The 14,891-nt window shown below is 39.5% G+C and overlaps 1 protein-coding gene across 13 annotated transcripts in view; it reads left to right on the plus strand.

The window, feature by feature from the left end:
• Positions 1 to 14,891, plus strand: part of DTNB (dystrobrevin beta) — a 197,085-nt gene that overhangs the window by 40,645 nt on the left and 141,549 nt on the right. For all 13 annotated transcript variants that reach the window (XM_057396797.1, XM_057396792.1, XM_057396795.1 and 10 more), the window contains 2 exons: positions 2,926 to 3,031; positions 9,530 to 9,696. In XM_057396797.1, the coding sequence (XP_057252780.1) occupies positions 2,926 to 3,031; positions 9,530 to 9,696 (273 nt within the window). The remainder of the gene's footprint in view (positions 1 to 2,925; positions 3,032 to 9,529; positions 9,697 to 14,891) is intronic.

Genomic DNA, 14,891 nt, shown 5'->3' on the forward strand with positions numbered 1-14,891 from the left:
ACTGTTTCATTTCTTGGGTCACAGAGGAAATAACTCCAACTTGTTGACCACACAAAATAGAGTTTATTGGGATGCTTTTGGCAAGAACTGCATTCTTTGTGATGGGTTCCAGATGTATAAAGAGCTTCCAGTAATACTTTGCTATTCTAGGTCAAGTGGAGGATTCCACAGATGTAAGATATCATGTCATATTTTTCTTAAGACTTGTTCACTTGGCCACAGCCCCTGTATTTGTCAGAGATGTTGTATCACCATGACGTTCCCTGCCTTAGTCAAAATCCTTCTGTGTTAATGGCATAGCCTGTCCTGTTGTTGCAGAGGTGTGTCCACTTTACATCTCATTTACAGAGCAGCTTAATTGCAGTGTTCCTACTGAGCTGAGACATTTGCTTCTGAGACTCAGGAGCCAGGAGCTTGGCTGCTGTACGGTCCAACTGCACATCGTTCTATTGAAACTCAGCAGCACAGTCTATACAAGCAGGCCTGGGTAGGCACTGGTTTGTGCATGCCTTACACAAAAGCTTTGCTGAAGTACTGGTTGACTTGGGCTTTGCCAATAGCATGGCTGATAGTTAAACTAGATAGATCACAAACTTAACAGTGTCAGAACAATGTACAGTTGCTAAAGTGAGCAATAAGGATATATTAAGGACAAGGTGGTCTTGTGTATAAAGAACGACATAAGCATACTCTGATAGAGCACAAGACACAGAATGGTTAGAGATACAGGTGAGGTTTAATATACAGCTCTTTGGACCAGTATAACTTGTTTTGACTGCTGTAGAGTTATAAATCATGTATCTTTATGCAGGCTCAGGGGATGTGGTTTTGTGCCACATTTCCCCACATGCATTTTGTGGGCAAATATATGCATTAACATCTTGTTGAAACAAGTGTGTTGGCAGTTTAACAGTAAAACTGGCTGATTTTTTTTTTTTTTTTGCTATTGAAGCAAGCCTATGGTGTTCTTCTAAATACAAGAATAGCATTGGTATAACCTGTCTCTGCACTCACCTGCAGGAAGATCTGAGGCTGCAGAGCTATTAAAACAAGTAGGTATGCTAACAACAATTGGTAAAAACAGTTATTAAAATGGAGTAGAGTCAGCAGGTGATCACAGAGTTTATCTATGCAGAATTGCATTTGTTCTCCTGAGGAGCATTTGACCCTCATGACTGATGTGCCTTCACATTTACTAATTTTCCATTTATGTTCTTGGAGTTTGGGAACTGCTGGCAGATTATTTAATTGTTGTTGCATCACAGATGGTGGCTGAATGATATTCTGTAGTTGTTCCATGGCTGGATTCTGAACCCAATAGGAAATGCTAGACCAGCTACAAGAAAGGGCTTTGTCTAGGCTCGTTCTCTGAGACATAATTTCTAGGAGGAGACTGCTGTTTGCTTTCTTGTCAACTCAGCCATTAGTGTGAACACCTCGGCCCAGACAGACAAAATGTAGCAATGATAATATAGTGTGATTCTTTTTGGTCAATCGGTTGCAAAATATCCTACCTGTATTGGCGAAAAAAACCCAAAGCCTGTGTCCCCGACTGCCCTCTTTTGAGTTACATGAAGTTCCATCGCTCTCTACACAGGCTTTGACAATTCATACAGTTCACACTGTGCAAAGGGAACTCATTGATTTTTTTCTTTTTTTTCTTTTTTTTTTCTTTTTTTTCAGGAATATTCTTGTATATAGCAGAAGGAAGATCTCCTGCTACATTTAGGTGGTTCTGCTACTGTCCGTATCATATATCACTGTCTAATCATAGCTTGGTTTGGGTTGGAAAGCTCCTTAAAGCTCATCTAGTTACATCCCTCTGCCACAGGCAGGGACACCTTCCGCTAGATCAGGTTGCTCCAAGCCCCATCCAACCTTGCATTGCTCACTGCTAGGGATGGGGCAGCCACAGCTTCTCTGGGCAAACTGTGCCAGTGCCTCACCCCCATTCACAGGGAAGACCCTCTTTCTAATATGTAATGTAAATCTACCCTCTGTTAGTTAAAAGCCATTCATTTTTGGCTTCATAATTGCAAATGAAAGCTACAATTAATTTCACAGACCCTAGAAACCCAGCCTGGCTTTTCCTCCAGCCCTCCTTGCCCTCCCTGTTGTGGGTGCTCTTTGGAGTAGCACTGCCATATGCTAAGGTTAGATAAAGTACCACCTGACCCTCTGGCCACCTGCCTGTGAGAGGTTCTTACACATCTCACTGCTTGTGTGCAAAAGCCAACATGTTCTTTCTTTGCATCCACAAGATTCTTCACTGGTTTTCTTACCCGTTGTCTCCATCTGCTTGTATTTGCAGCAGCAGTTTTCTTTTGCTCACTTGAATCCAAAACCTTAGGAAATACTACTCTTCACATGGCTGACTTCCCTCTCCTAATGATTTCATTTCAGTTTCATTCTTAGTCACATTGCTTAAAATCTTAGTCTTGTTCTCCCCTTGCCTCTTTTTTTCTTGTTTTGACTTAAAAAGAAAATCATTTATTGTATGCATCCTGGATGACTATTCATTGTAATTACTCTTTTATGTGTCTACTTTTTAGTCCTGACCGTATGTTTGAAATACCATCTCCTGCATTAAATAACCTCTGCTTACATTTGTTGTATTCCTTAACTGCATCTGGGGAACTAATCCAGACTGACCAGTCCTCCATTTCTTGGAGTTTTCTGTTCATTTGTATGTTTATTTTTGTATGATTATATCATGTCTACACTAAAACCTTCTTTGTGTTGTTACTGCTTGCCTAACATAGATTGAAACTCCCTAAGAAGTTGTGATTTTTATCTCTTTCTAGCATGTGAATTGTTTCTGCTAGACAGAATTGGAGTCATAGAAAAATTTTAAGGCTGAAGTAGTTTGGGGTATAGTATTTTTTTTTTTCTTATAATTAAGTTCTATTTCTCTTTTCTTTGCAGAAAAAGATCATGATAAACATGTTTTTAGACACATTGATGGCTGATCCACCTCCTCAGTGCCTTGTGTGGCTGCCTCTCATGCACAGACTTGCCCATGTTGAAAATGGTAAATGGAATATTTTCTTGTTTGAAACATCTGGTCAGAGCAGGGTTTCTGTTCAAACTATGTAAATGTGCTATCCTTTCTCAAGTAACAAAGCACATATGCCTTTGTTTTTCCTACTGTAATGGTCTCAGTCCCAGAGCATTTAAGCCCAGACTTTTGTTGGAGGGAAAAGGAATGAAGACTGATTCTTTATGAAATCACCAGCACCAATCTAGAGCAAGTTTAGTTTCAGAATTCTAGCATCACTGATAGCAGAAGATAAAAAAACGAGTAGCAGAGAAACAATATTCTCTAAATGTTCCTGTTCTGAAACTCTTAAAACCCTTCACTTGAACGATGCTGTAACATATGTTTTCAAGTGCTGACTCCCCAAGATTTTGGTTCCTATTCAACTGTCTGTCTTAAGTAGCATTTGAGCACATGAGTCACTTCAGTGCTCGCTACGGGAGGTAAATCCTGAGCTCCTCTGGCTTTCAGGCCTTTTCTTAGCTAAAATTCCCTGGCTTTACAGCCAATGGGAAGTGGTTAAGGAGCAATAAGGGATGGAAAATGGAGACTAACAGTGAGAAAAGAGTAGTGGAAGAGTCAGCGGCTGCAAGGGCTTTATGGAGTTTAGGAAAACGGAAAGGTTTCCTGCAGAAAGTCATGCAAGTGTATTGAAATATTTTTGTTTATAGTGGAAAAAAGGTTTAATTTCTTGTACAGTTGCACTCAGCATGTGTGTATGGTGTTTTATATGTGAATTCTAGAAAAAAAACCCACAACTTTTCTTTTTCTTCACCCATAAACTCCATCTTTTGTTTCTTTCCCCACAGAGTAAAATCATCCTATCATCCATCAAAACCTCTGCTGTACTAGTTGTTGCCTCTTTTTCTATTTAATGTACTCATAGTAATTTCAAGGTGTATAGACTTCTTCCTTTTATGACACAGGTAGATAAACTCCAGCCACTGGTTTTGCCTAGCAGTTTACAGGCAAGGCTCAGCAGGACTAAGTTTTCATGATCTGTATTCCATTCTCTGTTTCTTGACATTTATGCATGGTTAAGTGTTGCTGTGATTTTTTTTATATGCTGGTTTTTTGGCATTTGTTTCATTGTCTTCTCTTGATCCTCTTGCAAAGCATATCTGGTTGTGAATTTAATGTGCATTTGTTCAGTAGTGAACAAGACTGGAGTTATGATGCCCAATGGGCCTTCTTTATTGCAAAAGAAGAGAAGATGAATTTCCCCAGTTGCTCTGTGTATTTACAGACAGTTCCTGATAACTGGGGGTTTCATCAAAAAAGTGGGTGTTTTTTTAAAGAATTTTGAAAGGAGCAATTTCATGGAGACGAATCTTACAGGAAAGCTTACCAAAAGGTGAGGAGGTTGACTTGTTAAAATATTAAGTTAGACTATGGTACTGCAGTGTCTTTCCCATCCTGATCTGACAGTTTGCATTAACAGAAGGGCAACGGTGACTTGTTGCTTTCTTTTTCCATCCTCTTACCCTTGTAAACTTTTACTGCAAGAAAAGCACATAGGCTGAAATAAATACAGTAAAGACAGAGACAGGAAGATTGTTCATATGAATTACAGGTCAGGATAGAATTGCACAGAGCTAAGGCAAGAATGAAATGGTTAAACATAAAGTTTGAACAGAAGTGACATGATGGAAAGATCTGGAGATAATCCATAGTCTGATAGTTTTTTCTGCTTGAAAGTACCTGGAGGAAATTATTAGATGCTGAGTATAAAATCATCCTTACAGATTAGTGTATGCATTCCTGCATTATCTGGCAGCATTATCCTGCATTATCTATGGCTCTTACTGTGCAATATGGCTGCTCTATAATATGCCATCTTCCTTGGGAGCAGTTGCATAAGTGTCCCTGTTGCTGATGTTTTCTTCCAAGCAGCAAGAGATTCTCCTCACTCGTCTCTTCTGCCAACCAGTCCCTGGATTTATTCCTGTGTTACACATAGGAGTCTTGTTACACATAGGTTTAGCATTCAGATTACTTCATAGCATAACTTCTAATGTTTGGGGCATTGGAATTATGTTTCTCATTCTTATCAGCCTCTTCTACAGTTATCTCCCAAGCTGCTTGCTGAATTATGTTGCCATCAGTAATTCATGCTACTGTTGTTGCTAAGTTATTATAATTTTAGCTTCCTCAAAAACTTTTATTCTGTTGCAAATGGTATTTTTGCTCCAGAGTCAGCTGCATTTCCTCTGCTGAAAAGTGCTGATTAGGAGTCATTGCAGCTTACGTACACAGGTATGTGGCAAGCCACAGCAGGCTCAGCAGGCAGGGAGATCAAGCTGGGATTTGGTCCCTACAGTAAAAGAAATTAAGGGAGGCTTGGTGTTGGGGGCCTGACTACAGGAAGGTAAAAACAGCAGATTTGAAGGATTGAGACAATAGAAGGAATGATCTTGGGATTACTGGCATGCATGGTAGGAAAAGAAGTGTTGAGGGAAAGCACAGCTCTGCTTACAGATGTGCCAGCTAAGGAAAAGCAAGGCAGAAACTTTTTAATTTTAAAGTCTGGAACGGGACATACACAAGGGTTCATTTTTTGCTATGGATCTGGATTGAGTATCTCCTATTAAATGGTCATTTTCAATGATTAAATATTTTAGAGTCATAAAATAGTTAGGGCTGCAAAGGACCTTAAGATCACCTAGTTCCAACCTGTCTGCCATGGGCAGGGATGCCTCACACAAGACCATGTTGCCCTAGGCTCTTTCCAGCCTGGCCTTGACACTGCCAGGAATGGAGCATTTACCACTTCTTTGGACAACTGGTTCCAACACCTCACCTCCCTCACAGTATAGAACTTCTTCATTTTATCTAACCTGAACTTCCCCTGTTTTAAGTGTAAACCCATTCCCCCTTGTCCTGTCACTACAGCCTCTGATGAAGTGTACAGTCCCTGATGAAGAGAAGTCCTGAAGTGACCTGAACAGGAGAGAAGAGAAATACATTTTGCAACACTATATTTTTTGACATTCAGAAATTAACAAAAAAATGTAATATCTACATTGGATTACACCACCTGCTGTTAAGGCAGGAAGGGGAGCTGGCAGGTTGGCACTGGGAGGAAGCATGCTGTTCCACTTCATTTATTTGTGTCCCAACCATAGCTAAACTTTGTCACTTTCAGAAAAAGGAAATAAAAGCAAAAACTAAGCAAGAAAAAATCCAACAAACAAGCAAAAAAGTGCATCTTTTTTTTCTGTCTTGATGGCCAGACACTTTGCCCATGATCTAATAAGCTCCAATAATGATTGTTCCAATATTCTCTTCACCAGTCCTTTTGAGAGCATGCTGTTTGCAGTACATTGAGTGCTGTCACCATTATTATTTTGCCTCATGTTTTGTTTTATCAGAATGTTGTTACTGCTTTTTTAAATCAAGCATGTCAATTTCAAGTGTTTGATTCTTTGGTTCAGGACGCTGTAGTACTGTTGTCCCCTTTTCATCAATAGTAATCTCTTCTAAATGCGTGGAGCCAGAGAAGATAAGAGACAATTTTGAAAAGGTGGGGAAGAAGAGACAAGATGAAGTGGTACTCAGAGGTACATGGAACATTGGGTGATGAGCTGATATCAGTATATTGGCTTTTATTAAGGTAGTGACCTAGTGCTCTGGCTTGGCGGGAGACAGCAGCCCTGCCCCAAGCAGAAAGGGTACTGTGGGAGAGTGTGTGTTGAGGCATCTGTCTGTGCAAGAAAAGTCTTTAGGAACCTGTTACTTCACCCATCTTTCTTTCCAAAGGCAAATTCAAATGTGTGTAAAGGTTCTTGAAAGATTTGCTTCACTGCTTCTTAAAATTCTCCATCAAAATGTTTCAACACCTTCTTGGACTTGAAGCTGGGGTGAGATCAGTGTTTAAATATGCTTAGGGTGAGAAGGTTTTTTCCTAATGTTCTAGCATGAGTTTTTTCTTATTGCAGTTTAAACCCGTAAGTACCTGGGTTTTGGCCACTGGCTCTGGAGAGTGTACTGCTATTTTGTAAGTACCTCTTGCCTGTTTGATGATACCTTCTCACAGTCTACTCCTAGTGAAGATATCTACCAGATATCATTCAGATAATTCTGTTGCTTTCTCCTGTACATTTAATTAACCCACATCTTCTTTGAAAGGTGATGCCCCAAATCAGACATTTTTGATCATTCAGTGTGTTTATGAAAAATATTGACCAGTGTGTGTGACCTGGAATAAAGCCCTTTACTCATTAGATCTTTCCATTTTGGCAGTTGACTGCTCTGTGGTCTTTTTCCAATGAGATTCACGTCCAGGTTACAGTTCTTTCATCTACTGTGTATTTCCATCTGTCGTGAGTACGCCATGGGAGACCAATTTAGTAAGAATTACCGAAGTTAAATGAAAAGCTGATGATATTTGATGACCATTTCCTGTTTTCAAGGACACTTACTCTGTCATGGAAAAACATTGATTTGGCAAACATTGTCCGTGGCTCATTTCTGTTGTTCTTCAGGTGGTTACAGTACTTGGCTTTGTATTTGTTCCAGAGTGTATTCTGCAAGCTAAAACAACGTGAGAAGTCAGTAGTTACATAGGTATAATTTCATACCTTTTTAAGGATCATACTTACAATTCTTGTAATGTCTCTTTTAAATCCCATGCTGGTTTTCTCTCATTCTGTTTTTGTAACTTTACTTCTGAATATTTTAACCCTCATTAACAGTTTGTCCCAGTTTTCACTTCTGTAGATTTCCTTCTGCATTTTAGGCTATTGAGGAGCTCTTACATTTTAGCCATATTGGTCTTTTACTGCAGTCTGCTCTTTCTCTTCACTGAGATATCTTATGCTTGTTTCTTTAACATAACTTTTTTAAGGAACTGACAATTCTCCTAACTCCAACTTCCTGTTGAATTGTTTCTTCTTGTAGCCTACTTACTAAGTCCCATGAGTTTACTGAAATCTGCTGCATTGAAGTCACATTTTTCTCTTTCACTTCACAAAATTCACAAAATTACTCTGTTGTCATATTAAGATCACTTGTCATCATCTTTTTCAACCAGTTTCTTTTCTCCTGTTTGATACAAATCTGGAAGTCTTCCTTTCCATTGCTTTCTCTACTTTTTCATAAAAAAAAAAAAGTCACCAGTTCCTCTATAGTCTATTCCCAAGGAGTATTTGTATACTGAAATCCCCTACCGTGATCTAGTCCTTCGCTTTATACAGTGTTGCTAGTTGCTGCAGTAAAGCATTGTTCACCTGACCATCTTGGCTTAATTATCCATGGCAATTCCTGATCAGGTTAATGCTCAGGTTGACTTTGCTTTGATTGTTAACCATGTGTTTTCCATAGTTTTAGAATATGCATCCACTCTTGAGGTAGCAGGCACTTGAGCACTGTTCAACTGGCCAGGCCTTTCTATAGATGCAGTAGCTCTATGTTAACTTCATTGCCCTGTGCAGTATTGCACGAAGTGTCAACTAGAACAGCTAAGTCATCATTTTAATAATAAATCAAACCTTCAGACTTTTTCTAATTATTTCTCTTACATCTTTTGGTAGTACATAACAAACTATCTGTGATTACTTATGCTCTAGACCCACAGCAATGCAAAACCATAGGCTCCTGTAATTCACCTCTACGGTCACCCTTCCATTCTGTTTCCTGTGCCTCACCTTCTAAGATGCATTTCACATAGTGAGATATCACCTTTAGCTCATTCTCACATTCTTCTTTATTTTGTTCTTAAGACTTCTGTCCTAAATGGAGCAAGTCTGTGATTGGCTGTTCATGGGTAGAAGAACAGGGAAGAATCATTTATTTATTTATCTGTTTATTAGCTTGCTCCTGATGGTGATTCTGCATGGTCATACCTTATGTAATTTTCCAGTTCTCAAGATGTTAAGATTTAGAGGTACATCAGGCATTTCTTCAGTTTAAGCTGTAGAGGTACAAGAGGCAGCTCACTGTTGGGGAAGAGTGAGGGAAGTTCTTCAGGTGAGAGGTGATATGGAGCAGAAGTCCATTGTGGTGCTTTGAATTTGCCTCTCCTTTGAAAAGCACTCTCAGCTGGCTCTGGGGCAAAGGGATCTCCTTCAGCAGCAGTTAAGCTTTGCAGTTGTTGCCTTTCTGCCTTTCCTGTCCACTCACATGTACTCTCAGTATTGTTGGACTTCTGTGGAGACCTCTGGGGCTGAGTATATCCCAGGAGGGGGAAATCTGCAGACAAAATATTGAATTTGTCAGGTGGAACTGCTTTTGAACTTGTTGGGTGGAACCATTAACTTAAGTTATGAGAACCATAACTTAAGTTAATGGTTAATCTCACTGAAAATACGTGCTCTGCACTCAAAATCCATGACCTGTCCAGAATAACAAGTTGGTTTAGTGGTTAAAATAACCTGGGGGGGGGAGGAATGGGCACCTTTGGAAGCTCCAATGAAATTTGATGGTCACAGGTTTCCTAAAGTTCACTTATTACTTTTTTTTTTCTTTCCCTCCTCCCTCCCCATCTCCACTAAGTCTTCCATCCTGTGGAATGTTCATACTGCCGATGTGAGAGCATGATGGGCTTCCGGTACCGATGCCAGCAGTGCCACAACTACCAGCTCTGTCAAAACTGTTTTTGGCGCGGCCATGCAAATGGTCCTCATAGCAACCAGCATCAGATGAAGGAGCATTCATCTTGGGTAATTCACCTTTCTTTGTCATGCTGAACCAACCGCATCTGTACTAACTTACTCTGAAAGTTAATGTTTTAGTAGAACTGCACAGCAGAACTTGTAAACGTTTTTAAATACAGAAAGCATATGAATAGGTAAAACTGCACTGGTTTTATTACAGGTAACATTAATTTATTGATGGTTTTCATGGTATTCGAAGTGCTGTTCAATGTACACAAGACAGCACCATCCTCCTCAGGGCCTTAACATGTGCTCACTTCCCCTCTGCACAGCAGCCCCACTTTTCTTATATTTTCCTCTCTTCTACCTTAAGAAGACTTAAGGTTGCTATACCTTTTCTCCCCAGAAAGGTAAAGCAGTTAGCATGAATGGTGTGCTACAAAAGGAACTTTATCCAAGTGACATCTTTAAATATAGTATTTCTTCAGGAGAAAAATTCAGTGTTGTCATTGTCCTGACAACTGCAAATATATGCATTGAAGACTTAACTAAAAAGCCTTAAAGAAATTATATGAGAAATAATATTCGGTTGGATGACTATGTGATAATCACATCTCAAGAAATAGACAGTTTTAGATATAAACCCCTATTTTATGGTGCAAGATTAAGCCCAACCTTTTACTAATTCAAAGAGAAGTTCAAATGATGATTGGATTATAATTAGTAATTATCTTCATGAGGAAGAGTCATTATAGTATTACTGTTTAATTTAGAAAATTGAGGCTTAGTACTATTCAGTAGTTGGAAGGCAAAGACAGGAAAATTTAGTCTTAAATATTGTCCCTTTTAAACTGCATGGGTAATAAACTTCTGGAATGCTTAATCTTAACTACCAGTAGATCATTATCCCCTAAAGTACATATAAATCCAGTCTGTATGTTTTAATACAAAGACCTATCTAAATAGTAGCTCCAACTCTAATACAGAGATTTCTTTCTGAAGCCCTGGATTTGCCGCAAGTCAGGCTGGATGGACATGCCCCATTCTGGTACTGGGAGCTGTGAATCTGCTGTCCTGCTTTGTTTCAGTGCTAACTTTTGAGGCATTTGATTCTTTATAGGCTGTACAGAATGAGTTGATTTTAAGCTCTAATGTGAATTGGAGGAGTGAGAAGTTACATAAATGGAAAAGAAGGATATGCAGACTTCTGTCACTCTTCTGGTAAATTAAACAGTGCAGGTTGTTGTGTGATTGGAATCTCTGGACTGTCAGAACAGTCCCTAGCATTAGCGTGGACTAAGCAGCTCCCAAGGTAAGGATTAAGAGTAGCTCAGGTGAGGAACCATGCCTGCTAGACACCCTGGGGTGCAGCCACCTTGCTTTGGAGATCAGGAATTCACATTATCTGCCATCAGGACCAGGTAGTGGCTCTTGGAGCAGTTTCCTTCCATACTCTTCCTGTAGCAGGAGAAGGGGGAGTTACACATATAGAAGCAACACTTAACAAAATGCAGAACTGGAAGCCAAATTACTGGAAACAGCAGATGATACCGGGGATTTTGCAGAACAAAAGGAAAGGGTGTATGTAAGAAACTAATGATAGTTGGTAACCTTGAAAGAGGCTAGATTTTAATAGCCAATAAAAATATTGATACATTTGGTATTGAAAACAATTGGTCCAAAAGTCTGTGGAAAAAAATTTAGCAGCAGCAGCAAATTTGGCTGTTTTGTACAGGAACAATATGCAGCTCCTTCTAGTAAGACATTTCAGCAGTAGGTGAAATGGAAGGAACACTTTTCAAAGATGTGCTTGTGTAAATCTGCCTGTAGGAGGTTTGTATAGCACAACTACAGAGTTACGCCAGAACATGAGCCAAAAGAATAAAAGATACAAAGAGTGAAGGAGATATTTACATTTCTTGTTCAGCGTAGGCAGAATCCAAATCAAAGATGACATTTAGAAGCTAAAGGTTGTATCCAGGTGAAGCAAAGATGAAAGATGGAAATTGAGGACAAAAATGGAGGAGTTTTAATGAAATCTATCAGCTGGTGAGCTTGGGGAATCCCAAGTGTCTTCTTCATGTCAGTCTTCAGTAGGACACTTCTGCCTTCACTAGCTGGTGACTAGTACTCCCTGGGAGAAGGGCAGAGCTGAACCTGATAATAAAATGAAGAACACCCAGCAAAGGAAATGCATTTGAAGGCATCTGTTCTGGATGTTTTAAAAAAAAAGATGCAGTTCAGTACAAAAATGGCAAAGGTCTCAGGTGGGACTAAGCAGACACAAAGTTTTTTGAAGGATGCACAGCTGAGGAGCAGCTCTGCAGAAAACAGGTTGAATGAATGCAGCTGGAACTTGCATCAGCAGCATTGAACTTGTGGAAGAGCTATATTGGTGTCTAGAAAGGGAGATGTAACTGCAAATTATGCATCGTATCTTGGCATTGGTGCAGCCTCATGTGAAATAGCATGACCTACTTGCATGTTTGCTCAACACTAGTATCTCACATGAAGCCCCAAAGACCCCTGCTGAGCAAAACTGAACATTATGGCTGATACTATAAAAAAAGAAGTTTATTTTTCCTGGGATTTCAATTCTGTCAGATCTAGTGCCATCTTGTACGATGTGTTTTCAGAGTTTTGGAGCCCTAAGACCCAGAATAAGCACTAATAATAACTATTTTCGTAAGGTTCTTTTTCCTGAAATTCAAAAGTGCCTTTGATAATTTTCTATACTATAAATCACATAGTATAGTGCTATATATATATATATCTTTAAAAGTATATATAAATATATATATTACTATAGTAATTATATAAGGTCAGGTAGAAACCTTGTTTAGAAGGAGAGGTTTTGCTGCATGAGCACACTGCTTGTTGGGGCCTGTTTGGGGGGGGAAAGAAAAAAACTTCACATTTTCCTTCTGGGCTGTTTCAATTTTGTTTTATTAAATAGCCTTAAACACTGATTCATTTAGTTATGTACATGCAGCAGAACAGAAAATCAAATTGTTCATCTTGAAAGCATGTAGATTAGTCATTGTTCATTCTGTTTGTTTATTTTTGTAATCTGCTAAGCTTAAGCAGTCTTTGTCATCTATAAATTTCAGGTAAAATGTTTAACCAGCCAAGTTACCCTCGAGGCTTCTACCCTTGGGTGTACGGTTTGATGGCTTATTATCAAGGGTAGTTGACTTAGACTGTTCTTCCTGCTATAAATAATGGAATGTTTGTTATTTATAGCCACCCTTAACATGTTGGAGTGTGTATCAACAAACCAACCCAACGTTTAGTTGTTTCTATAGTGATAATATCTATGGCTTCCGTTGAGAAGTCATTACACCCGGTACTAATCAAATCTACAACAAAAGACAGACCCTTTTATCTAGCGAGGTAAAGGCTAGCAATACTGTAAGTAGCTGTTAATAAGATTTTGCTCTCAGAATTACATCTCTTGTATTTCTGGTTCATTTAATTTCCCATTTAAACTACCTTAAAGTTATTAAAACTTTTTGAACATGTTTTTATTTAGTCCCTCATAAACAAGATGAGAAGGAACACAGCGTTAAACAGTGTGCTCTGTGTTCCGGTCATATTGCTGTCTGTGGGGGAACTTCCACCATCACATGAGCTCCTGTTTTCAAGCTCTGTGAAAAAAACCTGTTATAATTCCACATTTTCCAGCAGAGGGCATGCTGCCCCCGCGCACACAGAACAGCCCCGGACATCTGAGGCTACCACGTACTTGTTCTGCCAGAGCAGGAGGCAGGTGTGCGCACCTCAGCTTCCTCCAGCCTGGTCTAGTGGAAGGTGTCCCTGCCCATAGCAGGAGGGTGGAACTGGCTGACCTTTAAGGTCCCTTGCTACAAACCATTTTGTAATTCTATGATTCTAAGATACTGGAGGAAAAGAGGGGGAAGAGAGAGAGAAACAGGTAACTTTAAAACTCCAGTTTTCAAGCAAATGTTCTTGCCAACCAAGTTTTAATTAATTTTTTTATTACTTATGAATTTCTAAACCCATTGTAACAATTGCTTACTAGACCCTTTTGGTAGAGGTGGACATGATTTATGCATAGGCAATTAGAAGAAGTTAGGCAACTTTTGATAATGTAGTTTGTAGTTTCCAGCTTTTTAATTCATGATGGAAGAAGTATTTTTTTAAGAGATGTATCCTTTGGTAGGAAAGCAAGGGGACAGACAAGATCTGTAAACCATTCTGAAATGAGAGGGATCTGGCAACCCACAGTACAGGTGCAAGAGGATTTCAAACACATGAAAAATCACAGTTGCATTTTAGTGATAATTTCTCATGACTTTTGCGTGTAGAGAACAGTTTTGAGGGATATCTGTCAATAACATCTTAGCAGAAGGGGCCAGTCCATTTTTCATTTGGTGCACATACCTTTGTGTGGATCATGTCAGCTCCGAGAGTGATGCTCGTCTGGATGCAGGCACAGCTCAGGTTTGTCTAAACTTAAGGTTAAGAACATACATACTCACCACTTGCCATGTGTGTTTTATGGGAGGTCTCAGTGTAGTATGTTACTGATCTCCCAGGACAGTAAGCTGATAAAAATAATGATTGCTTATTAAACAAAGTGTAGAATTCAGGACAGTGCTTGCCTGATGTACTAATGATACGTTAACTAAAATAACCAACTCCGAGTGCTTGGTTTGCATTTCATTCTGAGGCTGAGTGCCATAAGAAGAGTGCTTCAGTGGTTAATAGGAAAGGTATTTTAACCTTATTTGTACTCTAAAAGTGGAATGTGAAAGCGCCTGAAGAGTACACTGCAGAGCCAGGGTCTTCAACTTTTTACGTTGCAAAAGGGAACAAACATTCCAGCCTTTCTGAAGTATTTATTTTACTTTTTTTGAGCTTCCTTGGACCTGGAGAAGCCAGATATTGTTGCTGGTAGGTAGACACTGTTTGGGATCATGACAACTCTTTGTGAGTGTTGCTACTTGGGAACCTCAGTAGCGCTGCTGAGGAATGTGGTTCTGCAGCTCACTGCTGTGGTAGCTGTGGAAGGCGTGTGTACCAACAAGCACTGTGCCTGCAGAAAGACAGCTTGTGTCGTATTTATGTGTCCTGTTCCAACCTTGGCTTCCTGATCAGCTGAAATATTAATTAAAGGTATCATCTAGAAAGTGGTGGTGGAAATGATGTTGCAGACACAGGTCTGGTTATCTGGATTCATACCTAATCCAGTAGTCTGCCTCTGACTCCAAACTTTGTGTTTTAGAAGACAGGAAACC

Source organism: Pezoporus wallicus, unplaced genomic scaffold, assembly GCF_028554395.1.
Source record: "Pezoporus wallicus isolate ANWC-B61680 ecotype Strahan unplaced genomic scaffold, APGP_CSIRO_Pwel_v1 contig_7265, whole genome shotgun sequence".
NCBI lineage: Eukaryota > Metazoa > Chordata > Aves > Psittaciformes > Psittacidae > Pezoporus > Pezoporus wallicus.